The following is a 13,805-nucleotide window of genomic DNA, read 5'->3' as shown; positions in this document are numbered from 1 at the left end:
TTTTATGAATGAGCTACCCGACGTCATAGAACGATGACGTAAGAATATAAGCATTTTACGGGAAAATACAAGCATGTGAAACCGAAAATCATCACAACAAGGAAACGTAAACAAACGATGCTAAAATGTGTTATATAAGCCTTTTTTTTGTATACATATAAGACATATAAGTACAATTATCATTTAGATTCATCCAAACCTATCTAAATATGTTATTGTAAAGAGTTTACGCATGTCATTTATTCAGTTTGCTCCGATCTTTTACGTCAGTTTGATAGTGCGTTTATTTAATGCCTTCATCTAGAGCCCATCGATCCAAAACAATTGCCGTATTTGTCCTATTAGAATCGAAATAATGAATTATTTCTTAATAAAATGTTTACACATACAGCAATAATCTTTATCATCATGATCACCTTTGATTCAGACCACACAAGTTTGGAAAGTCTAAAATATTGCACAAAAGCCAGAAGGGTTTAAACAGAACAGCCAAATTGTTGAAGGTTAACTATGCCTGATGAAGATGCTACCATAGTTTTAGCCCAATTACATGATTTTGTTGGTGAACTGAAAATTTACATACAAAATCATGTACAATGATGTATCATTTGAATCACAAGCTATAAAAGTAATATAATAAGCTACAATATTTTTTACAGATACGTGAAGTATTGCCTTAAATCTTAGGTCTACTTTACCCCCAAAAAATTCTACTGATATAGAGATATGTAAAGCATTGCCTGCATGAAATAATCTGTTAGTGAAGTAGTTTTTGTAAATTCAGAAATAGATTAAATGCTATTTTCATGATTGTTGTTAAGAAAAAAAAGATAGGAAGGAGTAAACAGCACAAACATAACATATCACAATTTTTGTTTTTTGTTTATAATATATTCTTTAACAGCAAATGAATTAAAATCTCATTATTTTGTCATGAGATATTGTTGGTGGTCAAGGATACATAAACATTAAAAATTCATTGAATTGTAAATTAACAATATCAAAGATTTTCTCATTAGAATTTTTTTTTAGATAGACATATATCTCAAATTTAATTACAATATTTGTGGGGTCAGAAATAGATAGCATACTTAAAGATAGAGAACACTTTACCACAAATAAAAACATGAAGGTAAAAATTCAGGAAATACAGCGGCAAGTTTTTAATTTGATTTTATGACCACTTTTGGCAAAATTGACAGTTCTTTTGGTAAAAATGAACAAGAAAAATTGGTGAAAACAAGTATAAATAGAAAAATTATTGATATTTTGGAAATTTTAGAAGAGGCTACTTTTAAAGTCATATGAAATTTCAAATTTAAAAACAAAGTTGAATATGTTTTATTTACTTGATTGGCAAAGTTTTACTATAAAACACGTGTATATTGACTTTCTTGTAAAAGAAAATCCTTAACCTTATCAAAATCCTAGAAACGTACTGCTTTTGAATTATTGTCTTCCTGTACTTTAATTCACCTATAGCTTTCCGTATGCAGTGGCCTTATCCACAAGACCTTTTGTTAGAACTTCTCAACCACACAGCACCAGTGCAAGGGAAAGCCCGTGAAAAAGAATGTAAACAAAAGTGCACAGTAAATAGTGTTAATTGATTCTAAAAGAACAATTCAATACATCAAACCATTTACCAACTGTTATGGCAAAGTTTAATTTACAAATGGAAACACATGAAAATTATTAAAAAAAAAATTCACATCGTTTTATGAACTCATGTTTTTTTCACGTGGTCAATGTTTCTTTGTTTCTTTGTTGATTGTTTACCATGGTCACAATCTGGTAAACTTAGGCAACAAACTCGGAAGTTAATTAGCAGCTAAAGTTTGAAATATTTTTTGTCGATAATATGTTATGGGTTTGAAATAAATGTAAAAAATGTGCATAGAGGACTTAGTTATTATATATGTATATATTGATTAAATTATTTCCTTAACATTATAATTACAAGAAACTTGTTTCATATGACTTTAATTAATATAATTTTACTATAGAATGGTACAGACCAGACAAGAAGACGTCTAGCGGTTTATTGTTTAAAAGATGCCATTTTACCATTACGTCTGCTGGGTAAATTAATGTGTGTCATTAATTATATGGAAATGGCAAGGGTAACTGGTGTGCCTCTGCCATACCTTTTGTCTCGAGGTCAACAGATAAAAGTCATTTCACAGTTACTGAGAAAGGTAAGTTTGACTGGTATGGGTATCTGGTGAAGTTCTCAGATACCAAGATAAGTAATCGACAAGTGAAGGTTAACAGTTGTGCTTCTTGTATATCTGCTGTCTTAAAGTTTATGATATTTTAAATGTATATTGTCCATAAACAATAATTTAATTTGTATTTAAGGGGTCATGTTAAGAAGAAGGTAATTTTTGTCGAGCCTGCGACTTTTGTTGCAGAAAGCTCGACATAGGGATAGTGATCCGGCGGCGGCGGCGTTAGCTAACTTCTTAAAAGCTTTATATTTTAGAAGGTGGAAGGTCTGGATGCTTCATACTTTGTATATGGATGCTTCATGTTACGAAGTTTCCGTCAGTCAAATGTCCGATGTCCTTGACCTTATTTTCATGGTTCAGTGACTACTTGAAAAAAAAGTTAAGATTTTTTGTAATGTTAAATTCTCTCTTATTATAAGTAATAGGATTTATACTATATTTGGTATGTGCGTACCTTGCAAGGTCCTCATGCCTGTCAGACAGTTTTCACTTGACCTCGACCTCATTTCATGGATCAGTGAACAAGGTTAAGTTTTGGTGGTCAAGTCCATATCTCAGATCCTATAAGCAATAGGTCTAGTATATTCGGTGTATAGAAGGACTGTAAAGTGTACATGTCCAACTGGCAGGTGTCATCTGACCTTGACCTCATTTTCATGGTTCAGTGGTTATAGTAAAGTTTTTTTGTTTTGGTCTGTTTTTCTTATACTATATGCAATAGTTCAACTATATTTGGTGTATGGAAATATTTTATGATCTATTTGTCAGTCACGCAGGTTTTATTTGACCTTGACCTAATTTGCAAGGTTCATTGCTCAGTGTTAAGTTTTTGTGTTTTGGTCTGTTTTTCTTAAACTATAAGCAATAGGTCAACTATATTTGTTGTATGGAAGAATTGTTAGCTGTACATGCCTGCCTAGCATGGTTCATTTGACCTTCACCTCATTTTCATGGTTCATTGGTTAATGTTTAGTTTACTTGGTTAATGTTAAGTTTATGTGACAGTTGTGATAAAGCTTTATATTTAGGACTATCAACATAATATCAATGATTAGTAAAGAAGGCAAGACATTTCAGCGTGTGCACTCTTGTATTTCAAAGGGCTGTTCCAAAAATTATCTGATCTTGAAGGATGTGAGGCTTTCAAATATAATAAGTGTGGGGGGTTGCATTTTCTAAGAAATTTTTAAGAACTTGAAGTAAAATGAAAATTTTTAATTTATGGGGGGTCAAGTGCCTCCCCTGCCCCTATGCTTTAATTCTGGAACTGCCCTGATTAAAATGGACCATTTCCTTTTAATATTATAGGCAAAAGAACAAGACTTAGTATTACCAACCCACAGGGTAGATCCTGGTGATGAGTATGAAGGAGCAACAGTTATAGAACCAAATAAAGGGTATGGGTCAATTATTTCAATGATGATGATTGGTGGCTGTTTTAAGTCCAGTGGCAAGTTAAATGCATATTTAGGACGTGTTAATACGATATGTATATGAACCTTGATATGTAATAGACGGACACGTTGAATAAGGTTTTTAATGTGCTAGTTCACAAAGTTATAGTCTGCAGGTGGACACATTATTCTGACTCAGAGCTGACGAGTCTTTGCCTAACTCCTAAATACAGTGTAATAAGTAAATACAAATCTACAAGTCTTTGGTTTGACTTGGCTGGAGATTGAACCCATGACCTCCTGTACTAGATGAAAATATTATATGTTTGGTGAAAATTGGTAGTTACATACAAAACTGGTTAATGAGCTTTTAAAAAAGACAAAGCAGTCTTAAGAGTGTGGAACATGAAAAAAAAAAGCACTTTTCAAATGAGGTGCGTCTGAAGAGCTTTTCTATCAGGACACTCAAATGCAAAAAATTGAAAGACTAGGAGGTACAAATATATGAATACATGAGTCACTATATGACCTAAAGAGACCTAAATGGAATTGCAAAATTCATCTACGGTTTACTTGCCTTAGGGAGTCTGAACCTTAATTTCTTTATAATTTCTAAATTTAAGAAAAATATGTTCTAAATCATGTTAGTACCTAAGCACTGACTTCTGAGCTGATGATATAAATATAAACTAATTTATTAAATAACCTACACCTACACTGGATCAAAAGTTGGGAAGCCAAATAATATAGAACATTTTAGAGCATCAAAGCAAAAAAGCATTTATAGAATAGCCAATACTGTTGATCAACTGTGCCTTGTGTATTTCAAATTAAGTTTTAAAACAACTGAATAATTAATTAGCGCTGAGTAAAAGATCAACGCCAAAAAAAATGGATGATTAATCAGCGCTGAGTAAAGTATCAATGCAACAACAAAAATATACCAATATAACCTGGAAAAAAAAAGAATTTCTTATCTGTTTCTCTTTTTATACATGTTTTTAGAAATGCCTGTATCCTTGCAAGACTTTTATTTTATTTTCAGGTATTATAATATGCCAATAGCTACGCTAGATTTCTCATCACTGTATCCGTCCATTATGATGGCTCACAATCTATGCTACACAACACTACTCAACCAGAATACCATACAGAAAGAAGGGTAAGTATGAAGAAATGTTATCAAATGTATAATGGAGGTTAATCAAAATGTAACCAGATACTGTAAATTCCCAAAAAGAAAATATCTCAGCATTTGAGAAGTGAATTTGGATGTCAAATATAGTGAATGAAAGGTTTATATTGTAAGTCAAAGCCATAGAATTTGGATGTCAAATATAGTGAATGAAAGGTGTATTGTATTAAAGTTCTTTGTGCATTTATTATTGCCGTTGTTGAACAATTAACATAAATGTCAGTTTAATTATTTCAGGAATAGCTGCATATAAATAATGCTATCAAAATTTGAATTGCCAGTGTTTATTTTTTTTGAAACCAATCATAAGAGCAAAGATCCAAGTTTGACATATAGGCGACAATTTAACATGTAAACTTTCTACTGTAGAAAGTCACATAGATAAATCTTTAGTTGGTTTTACAGTTAATTAATAACTTTCAGAAACCAAAGGAATCTAACATTTCTGAGCCTACCATCTTAGACACCGCTTTTTAGATTGAATGAAGTTTTCAGATTTTTTGGGAATCTATGAGCTAATTAAACCCTTTGACTTTATAATACAATTCATTAGCTTTGTTTGATATTGAATTTCACTTCTCAGATGCTTAAACTTTTTCCTGTTTTCTGTAAAGAGGAAAATTTAACTAATTTCACAGTAGAGATAAAGATATCCCTCTCATAAAATTGTTATTTAAAATTGATAAAGATTATTGACTAAATAAGTAAAATTGAATTGTGAAATATAAATTCAGCTAAAGTAAAATATTTTACAGAATTTGTTTTTCTTCAAAAATAAATAAAATCATCATGTAATTGTTCTTTTGGTATTTTTCAGATTGACACCAGATCAGTTCATCAAGACACCGTCAGGAAATTTATTTATAAAATCCACAATGAGAAAAGGTTTATTACCAGAAATCCTTGAACACTTGCTAGGTGCAAGAAAACAGTAAGATTTTCCAATAAAATTTCTATTAGTAAAGACTGGACAATTGGAATTATTCACACTATGAAACAGGTAGATTATTGTGTTGGTATTTGTCAAGTGAGGGAATTTAATTTAGCCATTTGATGATATTCTTTTGTGTATTTTACTCTCATTGAAATTTTTTGAGAACTATTCATCACACATTTCGAGGAGAACACAAAAATTAATGATTACATTACATGTATGTTTCATTATAATACTTTGTTTTGCAATCTCGCGTCATTCTGAAATTAACCTTCATTTCAAAATGAAATGTAACATTCATGATGACACGAGCTTCCACAATAAAGTGCACAGGTAAATTAAAGAAAAACTTATTAGAAATCGTGTTTTCATGATCCTGGAAAAAAATGTAAAATTTTATAAGTATTTAATGCTTCTTTAAGTAATTAATTTTATAGGGGTGTAAAAGCGTTGACCGTGCACACATTTTTAGAATGAAGCACTTCCGCACTTCATACAAAATGTCATTCGGTCAACACTTTTACACCCCAATAAATTTACAAAAAGAAGCTTTCAATTCTTTAATAATATTGTAGTATTTTTCTTGAATGTCTTTTTAACCAGAATGACTATCTTTTTATATAAATGGAGTGTACTTGTTAGTCTTTTCATTAAACAAAAGAAACACAAATGTTCACTAGATAGGGTATGCAGGGTGGACAAGCTAGAGGATACAGTTTTTGATAAAAAGTTTTAACAACTATAGGTCACTGTACAGCCTTCAACAATGAGCAAAACCCATACCGCATAGCTATATAAAGCCAGGAAATTACAAATGTAGTTCCTTATGCTCATTACGAAGTGAACTGGATGATACAGTATTTTGATCAAGATTTCCTGGTTCTATGGATGTGTATTCTTGTTGATATTTTTCCTTATACCAATGTTAACTATCTTTAGAAAAAATGCAGACTAAGTTCATTAAGTAATGAAACAGAACCTCCTCTGTACAACTCATATTTATACTTTTAGAGCGAAGGCAGATCTCAAGAAAGAAACTGACCCATTTAAAAAGCAGGTGTTAGATGGAAGACAGCTGGCTCTAAAGATCAGTGCTAACTCTGTGTATGGGTTTACAGGAGCTCAAGTAGGCAAATTGCCTTGTCTGGAAATTTCACAGGTATATATGATATCCTAGCAGTCCTAAAGTTAAAATTCTGTCAAGTTGAATTTTTGGGCAGAAAGAGTTGTTATAAAAGAAAAGTAAGACCTAATTTGGATTAAACAGTTGAGTAAACAAAAGTTTAAATGTGGATGTTTAAGTCAGTAACCTCCCGTCAACAGGTGTCCATATTACCTTCAACTTCTAACCCTTAAATATATAGGCTTAAATAAAACAAACAATATATTCATATTGGCGATAACCAGACAGCTTGAAGGACACCAGATTTTAATAATTATCAAAACAATATGCATGAATACAACTCATAAGCATAAATACACAAGAAAATCATTACAATTATAAATGATGAAATGCTGATATGCTGTAATTTTAAATTAAATACCAAATAATGACAAAATCTCTATCATCGAAGATCCCGCCGGCCAGGAACAACCAACTAAAACGAATTAACTCTGTCAAACTACATTAAAACTGAATATGTAGTCGAAAAAATGTTAGAATCTTCTGTCCAAAACCCAATGCTCGGAAGACCGTCTCAGGAGGTATACTTTGGACAATGTATAAACAAAATGCATAATTATTCAAAACAAAACACAACTGATCATATGCAAAATTATGAATCAAAACGAGAAATATTACATATCTTAAATATGTAAAAAGGAACTTGACGCTACAACTGTTTGAGTAGAAAGTGAAGACATACCAAAGAAAGGGTTGAAATACGAGTATAAACGTCTATAATCCAAGACTCTGAGATACAGAAAGTCTCTTTTCTAAAGTGTCAGCAATATAGCCGACTTTGCTGAAGTCAAACTTCCATCTGCTGTGCCTTTTAATGTATCTTTCATTAACTTCTGAACTGACTGCCTATAGCTGAATCCCTTACAACTAATAAATTATTAGAATCTACGAATCTTGTACATAGTTCAATAATCATGTCAATACTAACAGGTTCTTTCTTGTTGACAGGTTTTCCGTTTAACCTTTTGGCCAATTCTTGTAGTGACTTAACAAAAAAATTATCAGTAGGGTCATTAAAACCATTCAGCTCATCTACCCATTTTAAAGAATAAATAGCACTATTAATAACATTTGGAGAATAGTTTTTGTCTATTAAATTAGTTGTGTACAATGCAACGTGAATAGGATCGGCCGGTAAATTATTAAAACCATCATGCTCTTTGATAAATGTACTCCCTCTGTTGAATTTTAAAAAACACATCTTGTTTGTATTGTTACTTCTTGAATCAAGGAGAAAAGAAGACATCTTTCCAGTTAAATCATGTAGAATATGGTCATTAGAAACTCCACTCGCTTCCACAGCTGCTTCTACATTCTGTCTCAATCTAATTCCTGCAAAATAGAATGACTAAATCAAAACACTAACTTCAAAGCTATCAGTCTGAATTTTAGCAACACTCTCTTGAAAACACAATTTTTCCCTGCCCCCTGGACAATACAATTTTTCTGAGGTAAATAATAAATATTTCTCAGGAAATTAAAAAAATCACCATTTCTTAGTAAAATAGGCCAATATGGGGCGAAGGTCCATTCAGGAACAATCAGTGTTTGTTTTGCTTTGTCTTGTTTTAATTTATTCAGAGTTTTAGTAATTGAGATAGGTGGCGGTAGAAGCCAGTTTACATCACTTCCCAAAACTGAGTGAAAGCGTTTACAGTTTCTGTCCCTGGACACTATACTTAAGAATTGAATCTCTCACATTGAGAGTTATAGTGTATTGCAAATCTGTCTACAGTACAATTGTCCCATAAATTGCACAAATAATGATAAATCGAAGGTTCTATACCCCAATCATCATGATCCATGACTCTGCTCAAATAATCTGCATTGTTATTTTCAGGTCTTAGTTTCCAATTAGGTGTTGAGTTAATTTATTGTACTTAGCACAAAAATCAAGAATTGAAGTAGAAATTGAAAGTAATTTCAATTTCTTACTGCCTACCTTTAAGATATGCTCAACATTCTTATTATCTGAATTAACTCTAATCTATTTGTTTTCAGTGAAATTTTTAAATGTTTTTTATACCCTCCTTACACATTCTAACTCTCTCCATGTAGAACTTGCACCCATTTCAGATTCGGTCCAATAACCAAATGTTTCAATATTCTCAAAATGAGACTCAGCAAATGGTGCAATATAACCACCAAAGCCCACATCTGAGGCATCGCAAAAAATGTCAAAGTGAAACAAAGTATTGACTGTCACCATGCTTATCTTAGCACCCACTGTATTCATATTTCTACAGTGTAGATTCCAATACATCAATTCATTTAAAGTGTTATGCATTTATTTCATTCAAGCTTGCCAACTGGCTTTTGACATAACACAATCATAAAGAAATCTTGTGTTTCTACGTACATCATTGCCAAAAACAGCATGTATGGAAATAAGCTGCCCAATAATACTGGCTAGAAATCTAGCTGTAAACAAAATATTTTCATTGGTCACTTGGAGCAATACAAAACTCAAATATTTTTCAAGTTTCTTTATTATTTCTTCCTTGACAAATATGTTACCAATTTTGGTATCCCATGTGAAACCGAGCCAATCTAATTTTTGACAAGGAAACCATCGCGATTTTTCATGTGCTATTAAAAATCCCAAGTCTTCTAATTGAACTTTAACTTGTTTACTACACTGCTTTAGTGGCAAAATCTTTTTCGCCCGCTAAGCCGTCGTTTAAAATCATAATGATTCTCTTGCCTTGAGATCTAAAATCTTTAACAACTTCTCTAAAATTTTGAAAAGATATCCTGCAGTTGATATTCCAAAGGGCAAAACAGCAAACACATAATATTTTTTAATGTATTATCAAAAAGCTATGAAAAACCTAAATACTGCTGATGTTCTTAAAATATCTTGATATGATGATATGCTGATTTTAAATCATAACTAAAAATAAAATCGTTTTCATTAAACAACTCTCTAGCCACTTTACAATCTTCATATTTAAATTTGTATTTAAATAAATGTGGGTTTACAGGATGGCTGTCAATTACGAGCTTAGGTTTACTCAATTTGTTGAATGCTACTCTAAGAGGGTTAACTACTAACGGTTTAGTGCTAAATTCTTTAATACAACCTTTTTTCAACAGGTTTAGAATTTCTGATGAAACAAAATCTTTTTATTATTCCCCCACAACTGAAAGTTGGGGGGGGGGGGGGGGGGGCATATTGCTTTACCCCTGTCCGTCCGTCCCATTATGGGTATATAGTTATTCCAGATAATTCCTCATAGCGTTTCTGGATAACTCCTCCTACAGTTTGAATGCTAGGAAGTTTTCACTTTGCTGGCTGTTTGTACATATATATTGAAGGTGTGCATGTGGTCAGGGTTTTCATTTTTGTGGATATTTGCTCTGTTGGGAGATAGTTGAACTTTGTCATTTTTGGAGTATATACTTGCATAAGAGGTGCATAGTGTTTCCAGATAACTCCTCCTTCAGTGAACCATAGACCTATGTGCTCCCATGCTCAACTTTGTGTATTTTGAAATAACACTGCATCTGTAGGGGCATCACTTGTGTCTCCCAGACACAATAATATCTCAAAGAAAGTCCTACATTGACTGTTACAAATCAGTTGGGGCATCGCTTTGTCTAGTTTTTTGTAGTGTAATGATGATTTGTTATTTCTAATATGTATACAGTCAGGTTCTGTTTTAAACAGTATTTTGTAACCGTGCTGGATTACATCAAGTATGTATTGATTATCAATTAACAATTTCAATTTACTTTAATCTACCTACAGGTGTAACAGGTAAGTATAAGACAGTTTCATGTGAGAACTGTTCAGTCGTTACATTCTTGATTTCTGATTTGTTTTTGCTAGTTACTGAAACAGAAGGTAAAATAGTATGTGTATGTTCAAAAAGATTATTTTCTATCTTTGTTTTAGATGATAACAAATTGTTTTTTAAAAGTAATAAATTGAATGTACTTATCTTGGACTTCCTTATTTTCTGGACAATTGTCACTCTAACGACCTCTCTTTCCACATGTAAAACATCTACCAGGCTTGTAGGTTGAGTTCTTGTTTTCAGCGCTCCTATCTTTGTTATATGGAACAGGTCTTGAGCGCTTGTTGCTTGTTTGCCTTTTCTGCTTTTAACTTTCTCTCAGCTCATGATTGGGCTCTATTCGTACGTTTCTCGACCTCAGAATCGTCTGCTATCGGATTTGAAATGTATTCTTGTACTACACGCCATCCTAACTTGGAAGAATCCGCTAACTTAATTAGCTTTTGGTCCCTTGAACTAAGTCTATACCTTCTGTTATCTTTCCTTTTGCCGCAACCACTTTGGAAATGCTAACATCAGGCATATCAAGCAAGGATCGGGCCTCAGTTATCTTGGACATGACTTGCAAACTGTGCCGAAACTGATTTTCATTCCCTTTTCTCTGAGATTTGAAATTGTCTGATACACTTTCCTCGATTTTAGTGATCTGTGCATTTGAAATCTCAAACTATGATTGTTGAATATTGGATTAATAACGGTTCAATCTGGAATCCATCATTAGGGTCATATTGTTCAACATGTCCTGCTGAGAACTAGTGATGACACTTTTAACCTCATTTGCAATGGCTTCTCTAATTGGAGAATCTAAACCAGGGTCCATCTTGACCCTAAAACTGTTGGGTAGAAAGTGAAGGCTTTCAAAATATTTTCCCGCAAATTTTCACGTGACTAAATACACATCGTTAATACTTTTCTTTGAAACACGGGAAAATTTAATTGTTTGTACCATAGTTTTTTGGAATTTTGTGTGTTGAATTTAGTAACAACTTGTTAAGACTTAGGACAAGTCAGAGCTTGACATATGGTATATATATACACTTGTCTATTTTTGATTACTTTGTTTAATGTGTTTTGTTCTGTTGCTGTCTCATTGACCTTAACCCTACATTTCCCTTTGATTCATTTCCAAGTCTTACATTTTCATCACTTAAACATGTTAAAAGAGTTGTAGTTCTTAAAATGCAGTGAACATGACACTTTCCCTACATTAAGCATGGGATCATTTGATTGGATTTATAGATTATTTATGCAAATTGATATTTGATATGATTTGTAAACACAATTAAAACAGGTGTAGATTTGTAACTTATGTTCAACAGAGTGTAACAGCATTTGGAAGAATGATGATAGAACAGACTAAATGTTGTGTAGAAGAGACATACACAATCGCCAATGGTTACAAACATGATGCTAAGGTAAATATACAAACATATTTGAATGATGCTTTTAAAAATAAATACACAGTCACTATATATGGTTACAGTCATAATTCTTAGGTAAATAAACATCTGTAGTAACAATCATGATTCATTACTAAATACACAGTCACCAATTGTTATAGTCATATTGCTAATGATAAAATACAAACATACAGTATTTTGTTACAACCATTATGCTAAAGTAAATACAGTCACCTATTGTTACAGTCATGATGTTCTGGTAAATACATAAAAACATCTGTGGTATCTATCATCATGCTTTAGTAAATACAGTCACTAATGGTTACAGTCACAATGCAATTAAAGGTAAATACACCTGTGGTAATAATAATGATGCTTAAGTAAATACAGTCACTCATGGTTACAGTCATGATGCTCCAGTAAATAATTTATAGCAGTTATAAAATTCTGTTTGATGAATCCAAAATCTTTTCCCTTTTTCAAAGCAATTTAATTGTTCCTAAAATAACTTAATATTGTAGGTTATTTATGGTGACACAGACTCTGTGATGTGTAAGTTCGGTGTGGAATCAGTAGAGGAGGCCATGAAACTGGGACAGGAAGCTGCCGAATTTATTTCTGAAAAGTTTGTCAAACCAATCAAATTGGAATTTGAAAAAGTGAGTCAAATTTTTAATGGTTGAACATAGCATATGGGAATAGCTGTCACTTATGACAGTTGCATTTCCTTATGTGTTATAATACTTCTTTGTTGTTCATAAATAAACAACCCTTTTTGTATATAGACCTCACCAATTAATTGATAACTTCCAGTATTTTTAACTGGGTTTTCCAAAGGAAAAATCAGGTTATTAAAATGGTGAAATATGGTGATTGGCTGTCACTGGCTTCTGTGCAATAACTTATGAACTGTTCAACCAATGCTTTTCAAATTTTGATATGTTGGTACTGATGAAAAAATGGAGGTGTAATTAGATATTGAAAATATTCACTTTTACCATTCAAGACATGTGATCCTTGATAAATTGGAAAATAGGCACAGGATGTGATGGTCAAACAACCCTGAAAGTGCCAACATTTAATTTCATTTGTACTAGCTGCCCAAGTAAGTTCAACAATGGTTACCTTCAAAACGCAGAAAACCCTATCCTATCTCAATAAGAACTGCAAATATTCCGGAATTTACTGTCTGAGTTTTCTGAAAGTAGAAAGATTTAAGAAAGAACAATGCTTGTGTTGCACAATTTTCCAATACTGTTAGTTCTAGCATTTCTTACTGTAAATTATAAATTGGGTTTTTCAGGTATATTTCCCATACTTATTAATCAACAAGAAAAGATATGCTGGTTTGTACTGGACAAATCCAGTCAAGTATGACAAGATGGACTGTAAAGGGATAGAAACAGTCAGGCGTGACAACAGTCCACTGGTAGCTAATCTGATCAACATGTGTTTACAAATGATCTTAATAGACAGGTAGGTTTATTACTTACAGATGATTTTGTGTCCTTAGACTCATTCTTCTTTTCTTTTCTTTTTCTCTATCAAGGATTTTTTATGGTTTGCATTATAACGCATTTTTATCGAACAATGTATCATATTTAACAGTTTTTTCAAGAAGACTCTTCATGCTTGCATAGATAAACACTTAAATTTTATGTTACAGTA

At 32.2% G+C, this 13,805-nt stretch overlaps 1 protein-coding gene across 1 annotated transcript in view; it reads left to right on the top strand.

Annotated features, from left to right (window-relative positions):
- The window catches only part of LOC127706028 (DNA polymerase delta catalytic subunit-like), a 38,515-nt gene that overhangs the window by 16,216 nt on the left and 8,494 nt on the right, over window positions 1-13,805 (top strand). Inside the window, exons 12-19 of the mRNA XM_052210417.1 lie at window positions 2,007-2,198; window positions 3,540-3,628; window positions 4,671-4,787; window positions 5,638-5,751; window positions 6,766-6,913; window positions 12,057-12,152; window positions 12,659-12,796; window positions 13,441-13,613. Of these exons, the coding sequence (XP_052066377.1) occupies window positions 2,007-2,198; window positions 3,540-3,628; window positions 4,671-4,787; window positions 5,638-5,751; window positions 6,766-6,913; window positions 12,057-12,152; window positions 12,659-12,796; window positions 13,441-13,613 (1,067 nt within the window). The remainder of the gene's footprint in view (window positions 1-2,006; window positions 2,199-3,539; window positions 3,629-4,670; window positions 4,788-5,637; window positions 5,752-6,765; window positions 6,914-12,056; window positions 12,153-12,658; window positions 12,797-13,440; window positions 13,614-13,805) is intronic.

Source organism: Mytilus californianus, unplaced genomic scaffold (assembly GCF_021869535.1).
Source record: "Mytilus californianus isolate M0D057914Y unplaced genomic scaffold, xbMytCali1.0.p SCAF_6, whole genome shotgun sequence".
Classification (NCBI taxonomy): Eukaryota; Metazoa; Mollusca; class Bivalvia; order Mytilida; family Mytilidae; genus Mytilus; species Mytilus californianus.
The sequence above is the reverse complement of the archived record's forward strand: the minus strand, read 5'-3'. Positions and strand labels throughout refer to the sequence as shown.